The sequence below is a fragment of the Brassica napus genome, chromosome C1 (assembly GCF_020379485.1).
Source record: "Brassica napus cultivar Da-Ae chromosome C1, Da-Ae, whole genome shotgun sequence".
NCBI classification, from domain to species: domain Eukaryota; kingdom Viridiplantae; phylum Streptophyta; class Magnoliopsida; order Brassicales; family Brassicaceae; genus Brassica; species Brassica napus.
Window position 1 is genome coordinate 47,652,997 of NC_063444.1, and position 26,733 is coordinate 47,679,729.

A 26,733-nucleotide genomic window follows, 5' to 3' on the forward strand; every position below is an offset into this window, starting at 1 on the left:
TAATAAATATATACTTTGATAAACATTTTTTTGACATATATTAATAATTGGATGTTTGATTTAACTATTTGAAATCATAATTAAAAACTAACTTGTAACTAAATTTAAAACAAATTTTCTTTTAATTGCTTTTACTTAAAACCAGTTTAAGTTTAATCTGGGAAACACTATGGCTTCAGTTGGTGATCACTGGAAGAATGAAAAAAATGAAAAAAATGAAAAATAAATTTTCATTTGACAAATTGAAAAACTAAAATAAAATATGAATTTTGTTCAATTTGTTCTTTATCAAAATTGCATAGGAAAATTTTTCCTTATAAATTCATTCCTCCATAGGGAACTTAGAGGGAAAAAATGGAATCCACCTTTCAATAATTTGACTAAAATTCAATATAACTGGATAAATTTTAATGAACAAAGAATTCACCATAAAGTTTTTCCTTCAACATGGTCATCAATTAGAGTTTTATTATGCCGGTTTTTGGATTAATAAAACATAAATTAATAAGTATTCATAAGATGATTATCACCGTATGTGCAGACAAAACACCTGGTATAATGGTAACAATCATAACACTGAGAACACATATAACATCATAATGAGGTGCTATTGTTTAAATCATCCGAAGAGACAGGAGCACCAATTTGGCTCCGGGCTCCCAACTTCCCAAACACAATTGTTTCATCTCTGTTGATTTTCGAAATTGTGTTAGAAGCAATATCTTTATACTCATAAATCGAAATAATAATTTGGGTCAGTCCTAAATGTCCGTCTTTAATAAATACAACAACATTCATCTGTCAATATTTGTGTCGTCATCTCATCCAACATGTTCTTAAAAATGTCGTTTCCACATTTCGAATTCTAATTTTGTAGGCAAACATGAAGAAAATCGAGAATGTTCATGCGAGTAATGATGCATAAGCTCCATCTCATATTTAATTTCTAGTAAATTGGCGGGAGCTTCAATAGGAGATATGTTCACATTTTCTTATACCTTTTGTGACTATTGATCAATTTCTCGAAAAAAGTTGGCTGAGACGTCGAACCTACTACTATGGATACAAGTATCACCATGAGAAGAGACTTTGGCTTATTTGTTTTTGATTTTGGATTTTAGATTGGTGACAACTAACGATATAACTTATAGGGAAATGAGTATTTGTTGAAAAGTTATATGGGTCATAATATAACTTAAGATCTACAATTGCGTATGGCGGTATGCGCTGTTGTGATTCGCATTCTTTCTACATATAACTTATGAAAACATATATATATCAAATATATTTTACATTGTTTTGCCGTTAAGTAAATGATTTTTTGACAGTATTTTGCAAACCAACCCAAGTTGGAACAGTTTATTCTCTATCAAACGAGAACGATACCATCATTGAGTATTTTTCATTGGATCCGAGAACCTTGATTAGAAAATATGTATATTTGCATGGGCATGGCCATATAATCTTAATAGTACATCAAACGTATAATGCATTTTTCAGTAGTGTGATAGGAATCATAAAATTCAAAACGCATATAATATCAAGATGATGAAATATTAGTTTAGTTTTTCCAAAAAAATCTCAAAATGCATATAATATCAAGACGATGAAATATTAGTTTAGTTCTTCTAAAAAAATTGGAGAACCAATATGGCTCCCAACTCTGCGGACACAATCTTTCCATGTATGTTTGCTTTTAGGAATAGCCTTCGAAGCAATATTATTATATTCAGTGTTTGAAGAAATGATATGTGCCACTCCTAGTTGACAATCTTTGCCAATCTTTAATAGAATAAGACAACATTCATTCGTCAATTGCGTCGTAGTTTTATCCAACATGTTCTTGACAATGTTATCTCCACAATCCGAATTCAGCTTTTGAAGGCAAATCTGAAGAAAATTGAATTGTTTGTCCGAGTACTGTCTCCCAAGTTTCATGTTATATTCCATTGTCGGTGAATCAGCTTCGAATGGAGATTCATCGGGAGTTTCGACGTAGATATCAAAATCTGGCATGGGAGATATGTTCACATCTTCTGGTACCTCTAGTGAATATCGATCAAATTGTTGGGAAAAAGTTGTGTGAGCCATGATAAATACTACGGTGAATACAAGAGTTAACATGGAAAGAGACATTGCCATATTTACTTTTGGTTTAGGATGTTAGATTGGTGACAAGGAACTAGAGATGTTATAGGGCAATGCGTAGACGTTTTATTTTGTTTAAGAGTAATTAATTGATGATAAGTTTATTCATTGATACGTTTATGTTAATTCATTATTTAACAGTTCTTTGGGAAAATCACCATTTAACGGTTTGGTTTCAAAATAACGTTTACACTAAACTACAAATATGTTTTAGTACCATTGATGATAACGTTGGATTGAATACTAGCTGAAAAGTCTCATCCTTGTGACCGGGATTTTTGTTTAAATTTTAATTTTGAATATATATTTAGTATGATTATATATATATTATAATTTATTATAAAAAACATAAGTAGCTAAACAGTTATAAATTTATTTTAAATTATTCATTTTTGTTGTCTTAAGCATTTCAAAATTTTTAGTATCCAATTTTTGGCTATTGGAAGTTATATATAAGGTAATGAGCAGAATGAACAATGAACAAAAACTGAGTAATTTTGGTTTATGGTGTTTAATTGGGTTAAATTGTAGAAATGTTTCATTTCACTTAAAACTATTTATATATTTTGTTTTTCATTCGTCTCGATGTAATTTAATAGATCATTCCCCTTAAACTTACAATCATATACTTTTACGTTTTATTTTTCTTAATTCAGCGGTTTAAAAATTATAATATTTTCTAGATAAAAAAACTTACAACTATATCACTTGAAATTACAGTCCAAATTCTTACATCAAAATTTCTGCATTTACAACACAACTAATCGGACACATTATCTAAATATTCTTTTTACTTATATAAGTTTGATGTAACACTACAAAAATAAGATGATCAAACATCATTTATTTTATATTTTTGAGTCGCTTATAAATGATGTAAAAGAAATTTATATCATTTATATAAATGACTCTGAAAGTGGTGATGCAAATAATTTACATCATTTTATTAATAATTGGGATCAAATTCTCCTATGGACCAAAAGGGTTAGGAATAATCTGATATGGACCACTTTTTTTTTTTTTACATTTTGCATTAAATTTAATTCAAAAATTATAGGAAATAACCAAAAAACCAACACACTTTAACATATTTACAAATCCATGCCATTTATATCCTACCCAGACCCATATCCAAGATCCGACCCAAAACCTGACCCAAATTTAAACTCTAATTTTTTTTTCTTTCTCTTATCTTCTCCATTGATACTTCTTCAATTTTAAAGCAAAGTCAAAAGTTTCTTTAATCACTTATCAATTTTCGTTTTGTTATCCTAAATCGATCAACACATAGTCTTCTTAATCCATTATGTCTTATTCGAAACCAAATTTCATCATATACATACGAGATTCATAAAAAATAAGAACGCAGAGTACTACTAGTACAACTAGTACAACTCCAACTAGTACAACTAGTACAACTAGAAAATGTATAACTTGTACAACTAAATTGAGTATAACCAATATAACTGGTACAACTAGAACTCGAATTACTAGTACTTTGCAACTAATAATGTGATATTTAGTTTTTGTTTTCAGCGTATGAATGCTATACAAAAAGATGATGTTGAACTAATAATACATATTACCCTATTCTTTCTCGCTTGCATCTGTCAAAATATATCTATAACTAGAACAACTAAAACATGTATAATTACTACAATTTTACAATTAATATGATTATATTTGATTTTTGTTTTCAGCGTATGAATGATGTTATAGAAATGGATGATGTATAACCAATGAAAATGTTGGTGAAGTCTTCATGTATGTGTCAAAATATGTTAATAGTTTGTTTATATAATATTTGTTTGGATAATGATTTATTTAGCATTTGTACTAGTTGTACTATATACGGGAAAAAAATCATCTTCATGTTTTTGCTCCCAAAGGCGAAGAAGACAACTGCCGAGCCATAAGAAAATTGTAGTTTAAAATTGTAGTTTAAGATCTGGAAGAGCCGTAAGAAAAAGCATCTCGCGTCTCGACATCGATCGATGGTACATGATGTACATCGATCGATCATAATCTTCAATCGTCGAGACTTCTCTTTTGTATCGATCGACGGCACTAGGTGTGCATCGATCGATTGCGTCTTGTTCATATCGACCTCTAATGGTCAGCTCGGATGAAATATATTTTAAGCTCCTAAATGCTCCATAATTATCACTTTACTCCAACATACTTCTGAACCATAAAACATACCTAATAAGATAGAATATATAGTGTTATAGATAGTAAAAATACTTATATACCAAGGATGAAAATGGGTCAAATCCATGGTATATCAATTTTGCTGTGAAAAAGAGAGATACACAACATCATTAAGATAACAATACATAAAATAATTTTAGAAATAGAAATATAATAATATTTTACGATTTTTTGAAATATTATTTAATTTAATTTTATAATCATATTATTTTTCTTACTAAAAATTCTTCAAAAATTATCAAGTTTTTTTTTAAATTGTAATTTTAAGAGTCCCATTACCATCAGTTTCTTTTTAATATCTACAAATTTTAGAAATATTATTTAGTTTTGCGTTTTGATAATTACATACCTAAAAAAAATTCTTAATTTTATAGACTTTGATTTAATGTATTTTAACCCCAAAAATAGATTATAATTTGTTTACTAGTTGTATTAGTTATACTAGTTGTATCATTTCTCCAAAAAAAATCATCTTCATCTTTTTGCACCCGAAGCCCGAAGAAAGCAGCTGTGGAGCCGGACAAATTGCAGTACAAGGACATTTAGAAGAGCATACTGCAAAAATGAAGTAAAAATAGAAGGATATACATATTAGTTTGGTCAGTTGATTGTTTTTTCATATAGAAAACACATAAATAGCCTCACATGTACAATAGGTTTAACAATAGTATAATTCTACCACATACTAGTTTGGCCATTTAATTTTTTTTCATTTGGAATACACAATGTGATTTAACTTTTTTTTAAATGACAAAGTTGTACCATGTGTACTAGTTCAAAAGCTCTAAATTTTGTACAACTGATACAACTAAGGCAACTAAGTGGTAGGCTTCCGCCCCAAAGTCTTTTGAGATGGTGTAATAATTGTCAACAAAAATTTACATAAAAATATTTAGGAATGGTAAAATTAGTACAACTATTCGACATTGGTGTTCAACCACAATGTTTAAAACATGATACACGTTTAAAACGTGATACACGTTTAAAACGTGATGCACAATACAAAATGAAATAACATAGTTGTACTAGTATTTGAGTTGTACCGGATTGTACATAGTTGTACTAGGTTTTGAGTTGTACCAGTTTGTACATAGTTGTACTTTGACAGTTTAATCGAAAAAACTAGTTGAACCACATAAATTTTAAACTTACCTCAGTTATACAAATTCTTTATGTGTACATGTCTTTGCCCCACTAAAGTCGAATCATTAATTTGGTTAAAATGCATTCGGTGTATGTTTTTCAAAAATATAGTGAACAAACAAGTTAACAAACCTTAAAAGTATAAGGCATATAGTGGTTATTTACTTGTTTAGCCACATTATTTCTGGAAAAATATACAAAATATATGATAAATAACATTTGTGACATAGTATGGACACGTAAATAAGTGGTACAACTAATAAAATTATATTTTATGTATGGTACAACTAATTTTTTCAATTTTATAGTCCAAGTACAACTACGTTCAAGTCGATACAACTCAAAAACTAGTACAACTAATGAACATATTAACACGTAGTTGTACCAAGTTTTGAGTTGTACTGGCTTGAACATAGTTGTACTTGAACTACAAAATTGAAAAAAATAGTTGTACCATATACAAAATATAATTTTATTAGTTGTACCGCTTGTTTATTTGTTCATACTATGTTTACCATATTCGGGAATCATAAATTTTGTAAAATATGCCTCGTGAATGTTTTCTAAAATATTGTGGTAAAGAAGTAAATACATGTTAAAAGTCTAATGTAGTATGATGTATATTAATTTTATAGGTTTTTAGCTATTAATTTTGATCATTTTATGTTTAAATATTACATTTAGTCATTATTAGGAGTTGCATTCGTACATTTTGTATATACAAGGGGTTTGGTTGTATAATCAGAAGTTCTGGGGCGAAATAGCGGAGAAAAACTATAACTTTTAGAAGTTTGAGGCCACAAACAAAGATATCCAAAGTGCAGGGACCAATTCTACAAAAAGCTCAAAGTTGAGCAAAGCTTTGGATCTTTCGATCCATGAAAGTGGAGGAAGCGACCAATTCCCAATTTGCAAGCTTGATTCGTTCGATCTGTTTGTCCTCAACCTAAGCTTCTTCCTAACTAACATGAGTTGATCGTTTTTGGAAGATCGATGAGCTCGATCGTGTACACCGGCCCTTGATTGTGATGACACAGACGATGAGGATGAGCTCGTGACGGTGATAAGAAAAGATGATGCCGCAGACGGTTCGAGACGGTGGAGCAGCGACGAGGAGATCTGGCGGTCTCGAGGCAGAGAGGGTCCGGCGATCTCGAGAGGAGATCCGGCGGTTGAGATCGTATCCGTTTTGGAATCCTCCGTTTTGAGATTTTTTTTTTAATTTTAATTAATTTTTTATTTATTTCATTAAGGCTAAATAAGTAAATCAACTTGTAAGAGGTCACACAGATTTTTTTTGGATGGTGTAGATTTTTCTTTTTGACATTTAGGCCATATGAGATCTTTGTCCTAATAATTGATGTTAAAAATTTGAATATTTGCATCAATTTTTAAGTGATGTTAAATACATATCAATTGCAAAAAATGATACTAAAACTTACATCAGTTTTTTTTAAAATGATGTTAGTGTTAACATCAATTATAATAATTGATTTCAATAATTTATTATTTATTATTTATCAATTATTAAAAATTAAAAATATTAAAATTCGGAAATTATTTTAATGATTATATTTTTGTAATTTTAAATTTAAATATTATTAATTATTCTTATACAGTAAATAAATTTGTCAATAAATAAAATAAAAAAATTAATTGCATTGACTATTTCTTATTCTTTTCCACTGAAAGTATAATTTGACGAGAAAAAAAATTTAAAGAAGCTTTACAGATAAATCAGTAAAATAGATGAATTTAGAGAAAAAAATAGTTAAAAATAACTGATCATGATTTTCTTCTATCTAGATTCTTCTTTTTTTCTTCTTGTTCTTTGAATTTTATTTCCATCTTCAATCTTCCATCATGGAATGAAGCTTGTTGCTCCTACTTTTCCAATTTATACTTCAGACAACATGAGGCAGTCCTGTACCCTTCATCATCAGACCACTATTCTGCTTTCATGCATGTGCTCCAGACACGACAATACTCCAGCATCGAACCCAATTGCTATTGAAACCTGACAACAATAGTACCAATCTTTAGGAAAAAGAGTTGCCACATAACTAAGATTTATTCTAAAGTCAAATCTGTTTATAATACCTTCAAAATACCAAGAACCCTAGACACATCATGTCTCATCATCTTCTTCCTTAGATATTATCATCATTTTTTTCTTTAAACACCTCATTGTCATCACAATTTGAAATCTCGACAATGTACAAAAACAAATATATATATATAGAGAGAGAGACCGGAGACGTTAATTCAATTTAAGAAAGAAATGAATAATATTTGTTGAAAAATTTAAACTTACAAAAAGTTTAAAATTGAGAGAAGAAGAAGAACTCATGAAATGAGGATCACGATAGAGAAGAAGATTTTTGATTGAGGTAAACAGTTATAGAATAAATACTAATTGAATTACAGAAAAACAGACCAAACCCAAAGAATATATCAGTAACTACTTCACGTAATGTTTGGATTGTGAAGTTTATAATAGTTTTTAAACGGATTGGCTTTAGTGGGTTGTTTTACTTGGTTTTGTGATTGTTACATCAGTTCTTGTAACTGAAATTATCTAACATAATTATATATGATATATAAAAAAAATTATTAGGATCGGTTTTATTTATAAGTATCACCTTAATAAGTGATGTCAACAGCAAAATAAATACATCATTTATATAATTGATATAACTTTATATAATAGTATCATTTTTTGTTAAAGTGATACAGCTTACAACAAAAATATGTCATTTTACTGAATTGATGCCAAATAATTTAATAAAACATCAATTTCTTATAAATGATGCTAACTTTTATATATTTGTCTCATTTACAAAAATGATATAAAATAGAATCACTTTATTTTGTGATATAAATTAAGTGATACAATTCATTCTTTTTTTGTACTGTAAGACATTGTAAAATGTACAACCAATTAAATTGATACAATAAATAATAGCGACAAAATGACTTGGAGATATAGTCGTAGATCTTTGTAACATTATGTCTAATTTTGGTGGAGTGTGAAAGTCGAGTTGACATTGAGTGCAAAGCGTGGTATCATAATCGTTTTTTTGTATGTTTTAAGTGTAAAACACAATTATCGTACTTTTAAAATAATTAAGAGGTATATTCTCGTGCAAGTCACGCAATTATGGAATTGAATTTGAACCAAAGGGGTATGATGAATTTGAATTGTCGTTCTATGAGGCTTTAAGCTTCTATTTTTAACTTGGTCTAATCATTCCGCATAAAGAGAGTGATATATCCTTATAGGATCTTGTCTTTTACCTAAAACCCAATCTTTATATATAAAGATTATAATCTGAGAAGCCAAAATCTATTGCCTTCAACTGTAAGGTGTCTTCTTTTGAGTTAAATAGAAAATTCTGAAGCAAACAGTTTTAGATATAAGATGGCGATAAGACATCAAATGTATAAGCAAAAGAAAGGGTCTTTAATCACCTCGGGTTTGAGATCTTGTTGTACGACACTTTGGAGATGACAAAATGCAATTATATACAATATTTGTATCATAATAGTCTTTGTATCTCCTCTGTGTACTGCCCCCTTACCGTGAGAATATTCAATCCTAAAGCTCTCCTCCTTCACATAGTTTAAAACAACAAAACACTTGTTAAAGATTCTCGTAGGCTGATATAGGAACAAACTCTAAACTAAAAGAGAGCTTACTCCATCACTGTATGGATATTATCATGATCCTAATACGCATCATAGAAATAAAGGAGGTCATCATGGCCAGACAAAGCTCTCAATATCTTCACTTCTCTACTCACATCTTCAATGGCAATAGCCGTCTTCATCTACACAACAAATTACAAACATTCTAATAGATCTCATCACTACAACAGAACCAGAAGATATCAAATCAAAAAGCACTAACCTTTTCTTTAAGAATAACTTTAACAGCGACTTGTTGTCCTTTGTTATCACCCTTAAACTTGCATGACAAGTGTGTCAAAAATGGTCACGACCGACTTATCACCAATCTCGTACTTGCTAGATAAACTCTTGGAGAATCCAAAGCTCTTATCCAAACCCACCCCACCTCCTTCAGCTTCGCTACTTTCAAGGATTGCCGTAGAGTGTGGATTCAAGGAGCCGTGCGTCTCGTGAGAACAGCTGTGATGGTTTTAGCCGGAGACGGAGGAGGAAACGGCCGTTCGAAGAATTTCTTAGTCGCGGAGTTCCTATTAATCGTCGGAGATCTGTTGGAGAAGTGGGCTGGAGTCGGACTGTAAAATGTGGGAAACCGCCGTGATCTGTTTAATTTCACAGATGATTGGTAAAGGCAACTGTTACAGAAGGTGTGGTCCAGAAGCGTCGTGATTTGAAGACCACATCGGTTTTCCTATGCAATGCCAATTGACAGTGAAGTGTGAAGACATGCAGGATTTTGTATGAGTTTTAAGTAGGAAGAAGTAATGAATCTGTGAGAACCATCAAGAAGGAGCTGCCTATTTACAGATCCAAAATCGCGAAGAAACCGAAGAGATCGAAGGTTGTGAAGTAATGAGAAGTAGTGGGGCTCGACTTAACTAAGATTAAATGTAAGGTTTATGGCTTCAGCATAAAGTGGTGAAGCCGTTACTCAGTTGTGGTGTATGACTAAGAAGCTGAGATTAGGATTTAGAAGACGTCGGGGTTGAAGACGATACACAAACATAATATATCTAACTCTGGGCCAAACATACCAAGGTCCAAATATTAAAAATTCCACAAAACCAAAAAAATACATAATACAAAACAAACGACAAAGCCCAAAATATACGATCCGTAAATGACATTTTAAACGCAGGAGAGAGGGTGCTGTGCTGACGTGTCGCGATTTGCCCCTCCTTCCTTGCTGACGTGGACGCATGAGGAGAGAGGCAAGTCTCCTTTATTATATAAGATACCGTTGTGTTACTACTGGATCTTTTTTGTTCTCCCATCTACGTTGATGGGTTTCATGTTGCCTACTCTAATTAAAGCATGATTAATGAGAGGTTCTTAAGATGAGGTACTTAAGAAATATAATAACTTGTCTCTTAACTTTTAACTAAAAAAACTAAAAATCCGGTTCTTAATTTTTTTAGTTAAAAGTGAAGAGACGGATTCTTATATTCCGCTAAGAACTTCCCATTAATCATGCTAACTTCTGTACTATGTTTACTGGGAATTCTGAGTTTTCCCTCTCATACTTCTGAAATATTATATAGACTTTTCATAGAAGTCTTGCATGTAACAGTTTTGTTTATAAAATAACGTTTGCACTAAACTTAGAAGACACGTTTTAGGTTCGTTTTGGATCCCTTCGAGTTCGATCGTGATTAGACTTTGGTAAACTTGAGATAAATTATTACTTTCAAATTATTACAATTTAAAATCATATATTAGATAACATAACACGATTAGACATAGAAAAACGATCAAAGAAAAGATTTGACCTAAGCCCTTCCTTTCAAAACATGTCTTCTTAAACCGGGAATGTGAACATTTGTAATGTAGTCATTCCAGTTAATGCTTCCAACATCAAACCCAAACTCAACCTTCTCTTCTTCAGACATATTCTCCATTAATCTATGTGTATTGCTGTTATCAAATCTTCAGCAAAAAAAAAGAAAACAAACAAAAAGATTCAAAGTTTTTCGTTTTGGTCATATAATCATTAAAGTTCTTAGTTCTTACCTTCCACCATAGAAAGTGTATGGCTCATAAATAGTGGCAAGGTGTTTGGCTTGCTCAATAGATTTCTTGCAAATGAATTTAAGCTTCTGTAGTATCTTACTATCCGATGAGTCCATACCATTCATTAAGCCACTCCGTTCTTGAGCATCTCTCCACAAATGATCCGAGAAATCATCAACGGAGTCGAAAAGCTTCATCAAAGGCACCCTAATAGGAACACCTTTCGAGTCCATGCACGGGGTAGATTTGTAGTGGTTGTAAAGAAGCTCAGCTAAGTCCTCGAAAACCAGAGGATTTATCGCTGAAGAAGCGATCTGATACACGTTTATCTCAGGTTCTGTATCTGCCTTAGCCATTCCATGCTTTGCTATAGCAGCTAATGTCGCATTAACGACCATATCAGCCGGAACCACATCAAGAACTCCTTTTGGATCAACCAAGAACCCTGTGAGCTGTCCTTTTCCATAACACAGCACTATAGGATCCATCATCCTGTTTTGTAGATTAAGAATTAGTTTTGTTATGTATACATTCACATCTATACATCATGTGACATATATATACAAGTTACCTGTTTCCTTCCATCCATCCAGGGAAAGGGTCTTTGTAAGTGCTTTCGATGACGCTAGGCCTTATAATAACCACAGGTACGTCCCCTCTAGTGCTATTGATCATCATCTCTCCCATTGCTTTGGTGAAAACATAAGTGTCTTGCCATCCATATGATCTTGCCCTGTTTCATTTTTTTTTGTGTGTTTAAGAGTGTAGCAATAGTCAAAGGTGAATATTTATTATTTAGATTACTACCTCTCTAGACCGAGATCCTTCATCTTCTGCGCCTCATCTTGATCTTGAGTCCCTTTTCTTGCAGCATCAAGAGCTAGCTTCATCTCTTTATCGATATCTAATGCTCTCCTGTTACCTTCCATGAAGTTCTCTGTAGCTATACAATCTCCCATCGAGAAGGGCTTCTCCATGACCCTTCCTTGTCTTTGTCCATTCACATAAGCTGCACCAATGATTTTTTTTTTCAAATGAAGAAGCCAAAACACTTTAGCTCTCTTTGTTTCCCATTCACATACCTGTGGATACTTGCAAGAAAAGCTTGAGTTTCTTGCATTTCTTGGCGAATCCCATGAGATTACCAGGCCCTCGTGTGTTTATGTCCAAAGCAACATCATATCTACAATCTCCTCCAAGATTAGTAAGACAAGATCATACAATGATTTTATCTAGATAACAAAACAAGAGAACTAGAAGCGCAGAATCTAATAACCTTTCATTGAAGGTTGTATTGGCAGCAGAGTTGACAATTACGTCAACTTCTTTTGCAATCTCCTCTGCTGAATCTGTTTGCAGCCCAATGTTTGAATCGCAAATGTTTCCTGTCACAGGGACAAGCTTGTCTAACATGAAAGACTGGTAAGATGCCCCATGAGTCTCTCTTAGAGTTTTAAAAAGCTCTGCATCTAACACCTGAAAAAGCAGCAACCCCATAGGATACCATTATGCACATAACATGAAACAAAAATTAGACTAATCAGGAATCAAAAAGAAGATGAACTTACCTCGTTCTTTAACCGATGAACCGCTGCTTCTTTGTTTTTGGCTTTAATCAAGAGATATATTTTCCCAACATCAGGAGCCATTCGCAAGACCTTCTCTATCAGTACTGGACATATCACATGGGGAATGATGTAAAGACATATTTATGGAATATTACAAATTTATATGTAAGTTCAGGGCCGGTCTTGATCACATGCTGGTGAAACATTGGCCTATGGTCCCCAAATTTTAGGAAAAAATTACATATATATATATATAGACCTCAAATATTTTTTTTAAAAATTATATAAACCTTTATTAAATTGCTGGTAATCTCCCCAAAATCTAAAAACCGGCCATGTATAAGTTTGTTACGTACCTTTAGCTAAGAAGCCAGTGGAGCCAGTGATTAGAAACGTCTTCCCTTGGAGATAACTAACGATGCCAAGTCCTTGTTTGATCCCCACCATAGCAGCACCATTGAAAGGCATCAGAGTTTTCACTCCATTCATCTCAATGGCTGTACCATTGACATTAGGAGACAGAACCAATGTCTCAGCGTCCATAGCAGGCGAACTCTGTTCCCTAATCAATACTTGACCTCTGTCTTTCAAAAGCGATGAGACCCTAATAGGCCTCTCTGGTTTGATGTTTCTCCCATCACCGCCACCACCACCTACGCGGCACCAGGTGGGTCCTACCCTTTTCTTGTCCCTTAACAAAGTGCACCAGTCACGACGGTCGTGTAATCTTGAAAGTTTGATTGACGCAGCAATGGAGGAAGAAGAATAACTCAAGAAGAGAGCTTCCATCACAAACTAAGAAATAAGAAATAGAGAAAGGTTCATTTTTAGACTAAGAAAGTAAACTGGCCATTCCATTTCTTTTGAGAAAACAGAAACTGGTGACTTGCAATGTACTTAACCTAGAAAACATACCTTTTGTGATGAGCAACAAGAATATACTTAAATAGAAAGAGATTAAGTAAACCAAGAAAGATTTTTATATTTGCTTATTAGTTTATCGTTAGGAGACAAGTATGTGAGTTTTGTTTTTATAAGAGGAATGAAAGATTGGTTAGTTTTAAGGACAAAAGATGATGATAGATTTTTCTGTTTTGTAGGGGAATATATAACTAAAAAATTAAGTAAAACAAAAGATTACCTTATACGATCTTTCTCCTCCAACGTTTGATCAGTTTCCTACACGTGATGTAGATTTCAGATTATAGAAACGAAATGAAATGAAATGAAATAAGGTGATGCATCAGTTGATTCAGTTCTTAATATATCTTTGCAAACTCAAAGCAAAATAACACATAAGGAATATGCATTTTAGCTGAACTGAAAATTCATATAAAATTTGCAAATCTTTATAAATTTCAAAATTTCTCAATCTAACAACTGTAGTTTTATTATTTCAGTTTCTTTATAAAACTTGTTTCGAATTCATATTTTTAACAAAAAAATCTATATGAATCAAATACACTAGAAAATCAAAATCCATAAGTAGATCCGTAAAACTAAATAACATCAGATTTTTATAAATGTTTTAAAATTATTAATACAATAATATATGATATTTTTTTGGACTTATGAATTCATTAAAATATAACAACCAGACTAACCTAACCCCCACTAAATTTCTGATTCAAATTTACTAAATTTTTCCTTCTGAAACCAACTCACATGGCAAAAGGAAACGTTCAGAATATTCTACAATGGGCCTTCATTGATTTATCTAAAACAAGGCCCATATAGGCCCATACTTCTTATTACAAATCAACTTTTTTTTTTAAAGTTCTGGTTAAAACTCCAGACCCGGCGGTACTCGAAAAACCCTAAAAACTTCTTCTTCTTAACTTAACACTAAACCCCCTTACAGCAAAACTCCCAAATCTTTTGCCTCCGCCATTAGAGATATGGTGGCTCCATCGAAAAGAGTTCCAAGCGGAAAACGCAACGATTCAACAAAGGCATTCAAATCATCGAAGAAATCGTTCAAAAAGACGAAGGACGATGTCGCTGCAAGGTCTGAAGCCATGGCTCTGCAGCTCGAAGAGGTTCCCGACTTCCCTCGAGGTATTGTTTCTTTCTCCCCTCTCTCTCTCGAGAGAGATAGTATTGAATCCGTTCTTCAGTTTGTTCTCGTGAAATCACATTTCGTTGAATTGATTGGTCAGGTGGAGGCTCTTCTCTGAGCAAGAAAGAGCGTGAGAAGATTCACGAAGAAGTCGACGCTGAGTTTGACGCTGATGAGCGTGTTGCTAAGAGGAGTAAAGGAGGGAAACCTAAGAAGAGAAACACTAGCGATGTAGACGAATTGGGATCTCTTTTTGACGGTGGTTTAACTGGGAAACGGCCGAGATATGCTAATAAGATTACCATTAAGGTATTGAACTATGAACCTGTAAAGATCTTTAGTTAGAATTGGAGAATATAGCTACTCTTAAGTTGTTTCTTTTATACCATTGGTTACATGATGCCACTTTCCTAGAAGATTTTCTTAAGCAGATTACCTCTCTACTTTTTCTGTTCTGACGTTTAATTGGGTTTATGTTCAGAATATTTCCGCCGGAATGAAGCTTTTGGGGGTTGTTACTGAGGTCAACCAGAAAGATATTGTAGTGAGTCTTCCAGGGGGCTTACGTGGTTTAGTTCGCGCAAGCGAGGCATTGGATTTTACAGATTTCGGAACTGAGGTATTAGCTGTGGTTTATAATTGGTTGTCTATACTCCCTTTCATTTGGTCATTTTGACTTTTTTACGTTTTGTTTTCTGCAATCTGAATTGAGTTTTTTTTCTCAACCAGGACGATGAAAATGAACTCCTTCGAGACATCTTTTCTGTGGGTCAGCTTGTTCCCTGCATTGTGTTGCAGTTAGATGATGATAAGAAGGAGGCGGGGAAAAGAAAGATATGGCTTTCATTGCGACTTTCTTTATTGCACAAGGGATTCAGTTTGGATTCCTTTCAACCTGGGATGGTATGTCAATGCCTGCTTCATTTTCCTTTTATTTTGTAATGTTTACTTCTTCGGAGCTCTGCCTTTCTGTAAGACTCTCATATGTATTTGTGGATACTGGTATTCAAGTATGTTTGCATAGCCAAAGCTATCCAAAGATCCAAAACGAGCTGTAAGAGTTCATGGCTAATAGAGCTAAGAGGTTATTTATTACGCTAGCAGAGGCTAACAGTTTTCAGATGAAAGTCAGCTATAGTGATCCTGATCTTCTGCTATCTTCTTAATGGGGTCGTATCTTTACCAAGTACCAACTCAGTTTTTATTGCTGTTGAAAAATAATCGTCCTTTATTTCTTTTCCATAATGCTTATTCAGGTAGTTACTGCAAATGTGAAAAGCGTGGAAGATCATGGTTATATCCTTCAATTTGGAATGCCTTCTATCACAGGATTTATCAAGAAAAGCCATGAAGGTACTAAATCTCATTGACCTACTGCTCTGTTTGCTCTCTTATTCACACAGAACTTTTTCTTTTGATTTCATCTGGCGAATGATATTCAATGTACCTTCTAACGTACATCATGAATTGTCTATGTCCAACTAAAATAAATGCATCTCCGAAAAAAACTTTTTGACGCCTTTGATTTTTCTTTGCAACTTCCTGGCTCTCTGGTTATTCTGATTCCGGTCATCTTAAAAATCTTTATGTACCATTTTCTGAATTTTCCAGGAACTCGGGAGTTAAAGACTGGACAACTTATTCAGGGCGTGGTTACAAATATTGATAAAGAACGTAAAATTGTTAGTCTTAGTTCTGACCCAGATTCAGTGGCAAAGTGTGTGGTACGCCTCGTACTTCCTAAATTATGCAGTTAAATTTCCTTGATTTAAACAAACTTAACCTCGTGATTACCATTTTGCAGACTAAGGATTTGAGTGGGATGTCGTTCGATCTTCTCATCCCAGGCATGATGGTTAATGCCCGTGTTCAGTCTGCCCTTGAGAATGGATTACTATTAGGATTTCTTATGTACTTTACTGGAACGGTGAGTTACCAATGATTTTGGTAGTGTGCGTTATTGATTAAGCGGGAACTATTTTTGTCGTAGTTAACATAAAGTCTCCGTGACGTTTCTGAGGAACAATTTTCACTTATGTGCAGGTTGATCTATTCCATCTACAAAATCCATTATGTAACAAGAGCTGGAAGGATGAATATAATCCGACTAAGATGGTATTCATTTCTTTTTGTTGTGCTTTTATTATGAATCTCATTGTAGTTTGCTGATCTTGTAGTCCCACTGTCGTGTTAGTTTGGGCCACCCCTAAATCTGTGACTTCCCTACCTTGATCGAATTTAGTAATGGCATACAGAAGCATATGATTACATTTCTGTGAAGTCTCAGGTTTGCGTCTTTGTCTAAAAATAAATAGGAAAAATCTAGGTTGTCAGAGCATGTACAGAGCAGTTGTCTAAGAACAAACTATGTCCTGTATTTTTAAGCTGGAAACTCCCTTTCAATCTTTAAAGCTTGTGGGTACAAAGTTACTTCAGAATGATATCTCGTTGCTCAGAATCGTAGGTGTTTGTATCTAATGGTTACGTTTCTTTTTATCTTATTTTTAAGTCAACTTGAATTCTTTGATTAACGGAGTTTTGGAAGTGTTTAATTTCTATTTCTTGGCAGTTATTTATTTGTTTGATTGTTTTGACTTTCTGGTCTATTTTCTTTGGTGAAAGATATTTTTTTTCTCTTTTCGGTCTATAACTTGCACCAAATGCTCCTACTGTTTTTCAGGTTAATGCTAGAATATTGTTTATCGATCCATCAACTAGAGCTGTTGGTTTGACGTTAAACCCACATCTTGTTGGCAACAAGGCTCCTCCTCTGGTAAGCATCTACTGTCCCTTCGCTTCCACTAAAATATAATGGTGACATGATAGTAACAGACCTTGATTGTCGCCTACTTTTTTAGTTTAAATTAGGTTCATTTATTTTAACACCAGCATTTCTTACACCTGCTGATTTCAAACTTATATTTGTATGCTTCAACTTGACCCGAATGCTGAATCACTATCTCACAATTTTGGTTCGTCACTTTGATACCTTAATACAGCATTGTTCTCTGTGTGTGGTCTTCGTGGACCTACCTGCATTTGCTTATCTTTGTTCTTTTATAAAATTATTTTGTAAAACTTGTGTTTGGTTCTTTCCAGCATGTCTCCAGCGGAGACATATTCGACGAAGCAAAAGTTGTCCGTGTTGATAAATCAGGCCTTCTTCTTGAGCTCCCTTCTAAGCCTGTTTCAACGCCAGCATATGTTAGCGTATGTCCAATTGGGCCTTGTTCTTTTAAATGATTTAATGCTCTCATATCCTACTTAACCTTAGATATACCGTAATTGCAGACATATGACGCTGCTGAAGATGAAGTTAAGAAACTTGAAAAGAAGTTTAAGGAAGGAAGCCGCATCCGTGTTCGAGTCCTCGGCCTTAAGCAGATAGAGGGGTTGGCCATAGGGACTTTAAAGGTAGTGTACTGCCAGGCGTGCTAACAGATTTTATTTTCTTTAACAATCGTTGGCATGAGAAGCATCTTCCTTTCTTTTATTACTGATTCTTTGCATCGTACGAGCATCTTAATCTAAATGCCAATTAAGTGATAGTTTGATGTACAATCATATATTTATTTCCCTTTCTAGGACACGTATGTTTCTTTTACCTTTGTGGATTTTCGGTGTAACTTTTTCTTTCTTTTGGTGTTCTTTGTATGAGCAGGAAAGCGCCTTTGAAGGTCCAGCGTTCACCCACTCAGATGTCAAGCCTGGCATGGTGACGAAGGCTAAAGTCATATCTGTTGATACATTTGGTGCCATTGTGCAATTTCCGGGTGGTCTGAAAGCAATGTGCCCACTTCAGCATATGTCTGAGTTTGAAGTTAGGAAGCCCAGGAAGAAGTTCAAGGTCGGCTCCTTAGATTGACCCTACACCATTTGGTTTGCAATGTTGCTGGGCATGCATAAATTGTGATTCTTCTTTCAGGTTGGAGCTGAATTAATATTTCGTGTGCTGGGCTGCAAATCAAAGAGAATAACTGTTACCTGCAAGAAAACACTTGTAAGTTTTTTTCTGATAGTGGAGCTGACTTTGTTTCATTGTTTGCATATTCCTTGATCTTGATGTGTCTAGTTACTGAATTCGCTTTGTTGTTAATATCTAATCATTTTCCTCTTGTAAAATAGGTGATAGAATGCATTTTGTTTCTATTATCATTACTTGTTTTATTTCCTTCTGCTGATTTTAGATATCATTTGCTACACTTCAGTTTTAAATAGAAACTAAGTTCCTTCTTTATTTAGCCTTTCAAGTTAGCTATAAAATCATTTGTAGGAACTTTTATTCCGAACTTGTATCTTATTTGGAGGTTAGGAGTGGAGAAATGCTATTTAACTAGTCAATTCGTACAAAACATATATGTTAATATTACGTCTCTGGTTGTTACCAATTCGAGCCTCTTCTCACTTAGTGGAGGTAATATGTATATTCTTTGCAGGTTAAGTCTAAACTTCCGATTTTGAGTTCTTACGCTGATGCAACTGAAGGACTAGTGACGCATGGCTGGATAACAAAGATTGAAAAGAATGGATGCTTTGTTCGCTTCTATAATGGAGTGCAAGGATTTGTTGCCAGGTAATTACTGCATTCGTTGTTGCATTTCTGTGCCGTTACCTTACTGTTCTGGTTTCTTTTTTTAGTGATGATTTTTTCTTTCTCCATCATAAAGGCATTGGTTAATCTTCTCTATTTTGATGATCTTAGTCTAATATGCTATACATACTTTGATTAAGCAGATTTGAACTTGGTTTAGAGCCTGGAAGTGATCCCGCTTCAGTGTTTCATATTGGGGAGGTTGTCAAATGTAGAGTTACCAGTGCGGTTCATGGTACTCGAAGGATCAACCTCAGTTTTATGATGAAGCCAACAAGGTTTTTCCCTTTTAATCTGTTATGTGATAATCGTGTTGCGTTCAAGGCTGCTGTAATATCATTAAATGCTGCATCTCACATTTGTGCACATAATTTCCGACAGCGTTTCTGAAGACGATTCAATCAAGTTAGGTAGTATTGTATCTGGGGTAATTGATAGTATAACTCCTCAGGCAGTCACTGTCCATGTTAAATCCAAAGGTCTTCTGAAGGGTACAATTTTTGCAGAACATTTAGCTGATCATCATGGTACGTGTTTTCTCCTAAATGAGCGTATCTTTTGAGTTTTAGTTTTATTCATTTGTCTCTGAGTTTTCTTTTTGTGATGTAGACCAAGCAAATTTAATGATATCACTTTTAAGACCTGGATTTGAGCTTGATAAGCTGCTGGTAATAGGTACGTTTTCAATAATCCTTGCTAAAATTTAGACTTGTTTCTTTTCCTATATCCTTAACACATCTAAAGGACGTCTATGGTTTAAGGCTTTCTTAGTGCCGACGGTCGTTGAATGAAAAATGTTTTTATGATCCATCTAGTTACAGGATAGCAGTACTACTGTTACAGTTTTAACTATTTTAGTGGTTGAAGAAACGTAATAGTGACAGGGAATAATTTTTGTGTATCTTAGACATTGAAGGCAATAACTTGGCTCTCTCCTCAAAATATTCTCTCATCAAGTTTGCTGAAGAGCTCCCTTCGGATTTAAGTCAGCTCCAGCCAAACTCAGTGGTTCATGTGAGTAGTTGCGTCTTTGAAATGTACAGTCGAATTTTATTTGTTTGTTTAGTCACATTTATTTTTATGAATTTTGTACACAGGGTTATGTTTGTAACCTGATTGAGAATGGCTGTTTCGTCCGTTTCCTGGGTCGGTTGACTGGTTTCGCCCCGAGAAGCAAGGTGGAGTGTTTTTTTACTATGCGTTTTCCTTTATCAAATTTTTGTTCGCATACTGTTTCTTGAAGTTTTTCCATTTTTTATTTTTAAAGGCAATTGACGAACCCAGGGCAGATCTCTCAGAGTCCTTCTTTGTTGGACAATCGGTTCGGGCTAATATAGTTGATGTATGTGAACTCTGAACTCAGGGCCCTACATTTATTTTGTTGAAGATATAATGAAATCTTGATCATTTGCAATATTTTTTGTAGGTCAATCAAGAAAGAGCAGGGTGACTCTTTCATTGAAACAGTCATCTTGTGCTTGTAGATGCTTCTTTTGTTGAAGAGTATTTCCTTACAGATGAGAAGGTAGTGATCTTGGGACATACTTTCTGTTCTTATTGGGACTTTATGTAACCCGTTGTGTATTGCACTGTAAATTGAGCTTGGGTTATGAATTTTTGGATCTGTCTGTATAACTTTGAGTAGCACTGTACATCAAGTGTTCTAAAGAAGGATTGATTTCTAACTTACTTTGTTTCATGTGTCCAGATCTCGAACCTGCAATCATCTGGTGTTACTGAAAGCGAGTGTAGCTGGGTTGAGAAATTCTCTATTGGGAGTTTGATCAAGGGAACCGTACAGGATAAAAATGACCTTGGTTGGTGGTGAATTTTGACAATATTAATAATGTCCTTGGTTTATACCTAAGTATCATTGTAAGTCATTATGGGTTGCATTACATTATTAACACATCTGTACCTTGCCTCTGTCTTACACATTGTGTTTCTTATTTGTAGTGGGTGGAACTAGTTTGGAAACGGCTCTGTTGTCCAAGCAGTTGTTCTTGATATTTCTAGGGCAGAGACTAGTTGATTTGTCTTTGAGGCCTGAGCTCATAAACAGCTCAGCCAAAGAGGTGTCCAACAGTCAGTCAAAAAAGGTTTCTTTCAATAAGATTTATTCTGGCCAAGTTTTGCTTTATTCGTGTTATCTTTCAGCCCATCTTTGTTAGCTTGAGTTCAAATTGAGCTACTGTGGATGGATCTTATGACACATTGTATCTTTTCTTTTGTTTCAGAAACGTAAAAGAGGTATTTCCAAGGAACTTGAAATCCACCAGAGGGTCAGCGCTGTTGTAGAGATTGTGAAGGAGCAATACTTGGTAAGCGCTTTACTGCATTAAGTTAATGATTATTGCATGTTACTCACTCAGAGTTGCCACTTTTTCCAGATTTTGTCGATTCCAGAACATAATTACTCTATTGGATATGCGGCAGTATCAGACTATAACACACAGAAGTTACCAGTGAAACAGTTTTCCACTGGACAAAGGTGATCATTATCCATTGTTATAATCTTTTTTTGTTATTTTTGCTCCCCTTTTTCATGAATTTTATACCCCATATTGGTATAAAAATGTGGAGTTGATTAGCAATATTCGTACTGTCCTTATTGGTGTAGCTACTAGATCATAGCTAAGTTCTTTTATTGATTTTCTCCGTGCAGTGTTGTTGCGTCTGTTGAGGCTCTGCAAAAACCTTTGACGTCCGGGAGGTTGCTTTACTTCTTGACTCTGTTTCCGGTAGTTCTGAGACATCGTCTAAGAGGGCAAAGAAGAAAACCAATTGTGAAGTTGGTTCTGTTGTCCAAGCCGAGGTACTAATGTCCTACTTTCATATGTCTTTCTATACGTAATGTATTTAAAGGAGTAAACAAAACAATCCGGTAATCAATGGGGAATAATCATGAACTTGAAAACGAAACAAAGAAAGAATAGGAATAGAAAATGTAGGTTGACGGGACTTTTCAAGTACCTATCCCACCATAACTTCTACTGTGTCAGACTAACATCTTTTGCTTTCTCAGATTACTGAAATAAAGCCTTTTGAAGTAAGAGTAAACTTTGGCCAAAGTTTCCGAGGAAGAATCCACATAACGGAGGTGGTTTTCTTACATTACATCATTTTAGATATTAATGTTCATTCTTCAATGTTGGGTGGACGAAAATTTGCGTATATGACTCAACTCTTGGTTGGATAGGTGAATGATGTTGGTACAAATGAAGAACCTTTTGCCAAATTCAGAGTTGGTCAATCAGTGTCTGCAAGGGTTGTTGCAAAGCCCTGTCATACGGATAATAAAAAGAGTAAACTCTGGGAGCTTTCTGTAAAGCCTGCAATACTTAGAGGTAATCCAAGAGAATTGAATTTTTCATCAACCTATGGCCTATTGACTCACATTTGGAATATATCACAGAACGGTCACATGCTTATAGGTTTTAAACTTTAAAGAGTTCTTCCCCCCTAGTCTAAATCTTCCAGGAAATTGTGAGAAAAGTGTAATTCGTGTAAATGTTTAGATCCATCAATTAAAAATGTTATTTGATGCCCTCATCTAGCTGTTATGTTTGCAAAATTATTTTCAATTAGTTCAATAATTATAGACTAAGATCAAAAGTGATGAATTCCGTATGCTTGTGTGTATGTGTCGGAAGTATGCTTTTGTTGTGTATCTTACATATTCTCCATATCTTTTTATGTTGCAATATCAATTAGACTCTGGTGAGCTGACTGAAGTGAGGGAACAACTTGAGTTTGTTTCTGGAGAGCGTGTCTGCGGATATGTCTACAAAGTGGATAAAGAATGGGTTGGTTGGCAATATCTCGCAATGTGACGGCACGCATATTCATTTTAGACACTGCATGCGAAGCTCGTGAACTTGAGGAGTTCGAGGGGCGTTTTCCCATTGGTAAAGCTGTTTCAGGCTATTTTTGACGTACAATAAAGAGAAGAAAACTGTACGGTTGGTTCAGCGCCCACTACTGAATATCCAGAAAAGCATTGGCAATGATGGAGGGCCTAAAAAGGATAAACTAGACAGTAGCATTCCCGGTGATGATGCTACTCTATTCATTCATGAAGGAGACATTTTGGGTGGAAGAATTTCTAAGATACTTCCTGGTGTTGGTGGACCTCGTGTGCAAATAGGTCCTTATGTGTTTGGGAGAGTTCACTTTACTGAAATCAACGATTCATGGGTCTCCAATCCATTAGATGGTCTTCATGAAGGCCAATTGTCAAATGCAAGGTCTTAGAAATCAGCAATTCTAGTAAAGGGACTTTGCAAATTGAACTGTCATTACGGACATCACTAGATGGCATGAGTTCGGACCATCTCTCAGAAGCTTCCAGTAATAAGTAAGTTTTCTTCTGCCTATAACAAGCATTACTGTCTGCGTTGCTTTTAAGATGGATTTAAGATTTTAAGAGTTAAATCAAATGCTAGTAAGCTCATCATCAGCCTTTCTCTCAGCCTTGACTCTAGTATTAACCTGGTGATGATTTGCCGTGTCAGTGTTTGCAAGCGTTTTGAAAGGATTGAAGATCTTACTCCTGATATGGGAATCGAGGTACTTTTGCCTTAATAATCATGATTCAGCAACTCAATTACTTTCCTTATGGTAGAACTTATGTTAATTCAAACTTTTACAGGGTTATGTCAAGAATACGATGTCAAAAGGTTGTTTTATCATGCTTTCAAGAACACTCGACGCAAAAGTTCTACTGTCAAATCTATCTGACACTTTTGTCAAGGATCCCGAAAATGAATTTCCAGTAGGAAAACTTGTCACTGGCAGGTAACGCAGACTTCCTGTCAAACAGATATTCTGTAATACAGTATATTCTGCTCTAAACAATTTGAATTTAGGGTGTTAAATGTGAGCCGTTATCAAAGCGGGTAGAAGTCACTTTGAAGAAAGGAAATGCTGGGGGGCCACCAAAATCTGAATCTTATGACCTGAAGCAATTCCATGTTGGAGACATAATTTCTGGGAGAATCAAACGTGTGGAGGCTTATGGCTTGTTCATTGAAATAGACCAAACGGGCATGGTAAAGATCTTGTTTTGTGTTATGTTAAAATTTGTTAATATTTCAAACAGTATGCTGCTTGCCAAATCGTTCGTAGGGAGTAACTGGACTTGCCAGATTTTAATTGTTATCTTTCTTGTTTTGGTAGGTTGGATTATGTCATAAATCACAACTTTCTGATGATCATATCGAGGATATACATGCCAGATATGAAGCTGGGGAAAGCGTCACCGCAAAGATTTTAAAGGTATGTGATGCAGCGTAACTTGTGATCACCAAGGATCACAACTTCCTTTTCGTATAAGGAATTTCCCTTTTCTTTGTTTTGGCTTTTTTCTTTTAATAGCTATTATGTTTTCTATTAGGAAAAGGATTTAATTAATCCCTTAGGGATTAGGTCATTCTTCGCTAGTATATATAGCGATGCTATTAGACTTTTGTAAGCACCTTGGATTTAATAAGATAATGAGTTATCTTAAGAGCTTCATAAGCACTGCAAAGAGTATTTGCGCCCCTAAGAGCTTTGACGCGACCTTAACCTTGTTAACGTAGCTATCTTCGACGACAAGTTACCTGAGTTCTAGATCAAACCCTAGATCTTTGACTTATATTGCTTCCGCACTCTATCAGTATGTAGTCCTTTGTCATTAAGAATTAGTGATGTGTAGTATTTACTTAACAACCACTGATCCTTCTATGCTAAGAGCCCTGTAAATATAATTTGGGAGTTAACTTGAACGCAGTTTTCTGTCATTAACATTATCATGTTTTAAGGTGCCATTGGTCTATGTATCCATGGAATATAACTGGTTTTTTTCATTTTTGTGTTTGCCCTTAGCTGGACGAGGAAAAGCGACGTATATCCCTTGGGTGAAGAGTTCCTATTTTGTGAACGGCGATGATGAGAAGGCAGAGCCATTTTCTGAAGAAAAAGCTAATGAAGCCAACATGGAATGTGATCCAATCAATGAGTCGGAGTCGGGAGTTCTTACAGCAGTTGGTGATTTTGGGTTCCAGGAAACAAACAGTGGAACTTCTCTGGCTATTGCCCAAGTTGAGTCAAGGGCTTCTATCCTTCCGCTTGAGGTTGACCTTGACGACATTGAGGAGGCGGACCTTGACAAGAATCAAAATCAGAAACTACAGGGAGCCGATAAAGATGAAAAGAGCAAGAGAAGGGAAAGGCAAAAAGACAGGAGGAAAGGTTGGCTATTTCTTTAGTTTCCTAGATTTGAAAGCTACGATGCTATATATTTGGTTTTCAACTTTCAACCTGTGCTGAAAACATTTTCTTTTGTAGAGAGAAAAAGATACAAGCTGCTGAAGGAAGATTGCTGGAGAATCACGCTCCCGAGAGTGCTGATGAGTTTGAGAAAATGGTTAGAAGCTCTCCAAATAGCAGCTTTGTCTGGATTAAGTATATGGCGTTCATGCTCAGCTTGGCTGATATTGAGAAAGCCAGGTCCATTGCTGAGAGAGTAACTTTCCCTAACTTCTATGTGCATCATTCAAGAACAAGGGAAACGCAATGCAAGAGAGGGACATACCGATGATTAATTGGCTGGGTTCTATATTATATTAAATGATGTAACACCTAGATCTAGTACTTGCTTAGTAAAAGCATTTGTGTTTGACATGTGATTTTCTCTATTTTCATTTTATCCTGATCCTTAATCTTTACTGAGGGCCTTGAGGACTATAAATATTCGTGAAGAAGAAGAAAAGCTAAACATATGGTTGCTTACTTCAATTTGGAAAATGAACATGGAAGTCCTCCAGAGGTAGACACATGACTCCAGCGAAAGCTTTTTGTTTTAATCTTACCTATATATATTGCTATCTTACTCTCGTTTTTGTTTCTCATATCCAGGAAGCTGTTAAGAAAGTTTTTGAAAGAGCGCGTCAATACTGTGACCCGAAGAAAGTTACAATGCCCTCTTGGGCGTGTACGAGAGAACAGAGCATATAAATTGGCTGATAAGCTGCTTGATGAGATGATCAAGAAGTTCAAGCAATCCTGCAAGGTACATGCTGTTTGATCTGTCATCTTCTTTAAGTGAGGGTTCGTTCTTCACTCTTTTAACGACCTTTTATCCGGATGTAGCTTTGTTAGGTTTGGTACGGAAAAGATACAAGTTATAAAGCTGGACGAGGAGGAGGGAAAACATCAGTCCGTCGGAATCGGCCTTGTATGTCTTCCGCGCCATAAGCACATTATAAAATTTTATCACAGACAGCATTCTGATGTTCAAATGCGAGAGTTGCCAGACCAGAGGAGATCATTTT

The 26,733-nt window shown here is 34.7% G+C and overlaps 2 protein-coding genes and 1 pseudogene across 3 annotated transcripts; 1 reads left to right on the forward strand and 2 right to left on the reverse strand.

Moving 5' to 3' along the window:
* Positions 1 to 1,614: 1,614 nt before the first annotated feature.
* LOC111206188 (protein DOWN-REGULATED IN DIF1 11) lies at positions 1,615 to 2,205 on the reverse strand. Its single transcript, XM_022702566.2, has one exon. The coding sequence runs from the start codon at positions 2,140 to 2,142 to the stop codon at positions 1,615 to 1,617; it is 528 nt and encodes a 175-aa protein (XP_022558287.1). The 5' UTR covers positions 2,143 to 2,205.
* An 8,636-nt stretch (positions 2,206 to 10,841) lies between these two features.
* LOC106381301 (fatty acyl-CoA reductase 2-like) lies at positions 10,842 to 13,805 on the reverse strand. 2 transcript variants are annotated; one of them, XM_048743571.1, is made up of 9 exons: positions 13,683 to 13,805; positions 13,124 to 13,562; positions 12,768 to 12,871; positions 12,476 to 12,675; positions 12,282 to 12,382; positions 12,007 to 12,208; positions 11,771 to 11,932; positions 11,200 to 11,691; positions 10,842 to 11,115 (listed from the first exon to the last, which is right to left on the reverse strand). In XM_048743571.1, the coding sequence occupies exons 2-9, from the start codon at positions 13,554 to 13,556 to the stop codon at positions 10,959 to 10,961; spliced, it is 1,851 nt and encodes a 616-aa protein (XP_048599528.1). In that variant the 5' UTR covers positions 13,557 to 13,562; positions 13,683 to 13,805; the 3' UTR covers positions 10,842 to 10,958.
* A 737-nt stretch (positions 13,806 to 14,542) lies between these two features.
* Positions 14,543 to 25,929, forward strand: LOC125580090 (annotated as a pseudogene).
* Positions 25,930 to 26,733: the final 804 nt, after the last annotated feature.

Bases quoted from the DNA above. Each gene is read 5' to 3' on its own strand.
- LOC111206188 (XM_022702566.2), bottom strand. From the start codon at position 2,142: ATGGCAATGTCTCTTTCCATGTTAACTCTTGTATTCACCGTAGTATTT.
- LOC106381301 (XM_048743571.1), bottom strand. From the start codon at position 13,556: ATGGAAGCTCTCTTCTTGAGTTATTCTTCTTCCTCCATTGCTGCGTCA. The intron at 12,209-12,281 runs GTATGTGAATGG...TCATTGGTGCAG, and splicing joins TTTCTTGCAAGTATCCACAG to CTTATGTGAATGGACAAAGA. The intron at 11,933-12,006 runs GTAGTAATCTAA...AAAATGAAACAG, and splicing joins AAGGATCTCGGTCTAGAGAG to GGCAAGATCATATGGATGGC.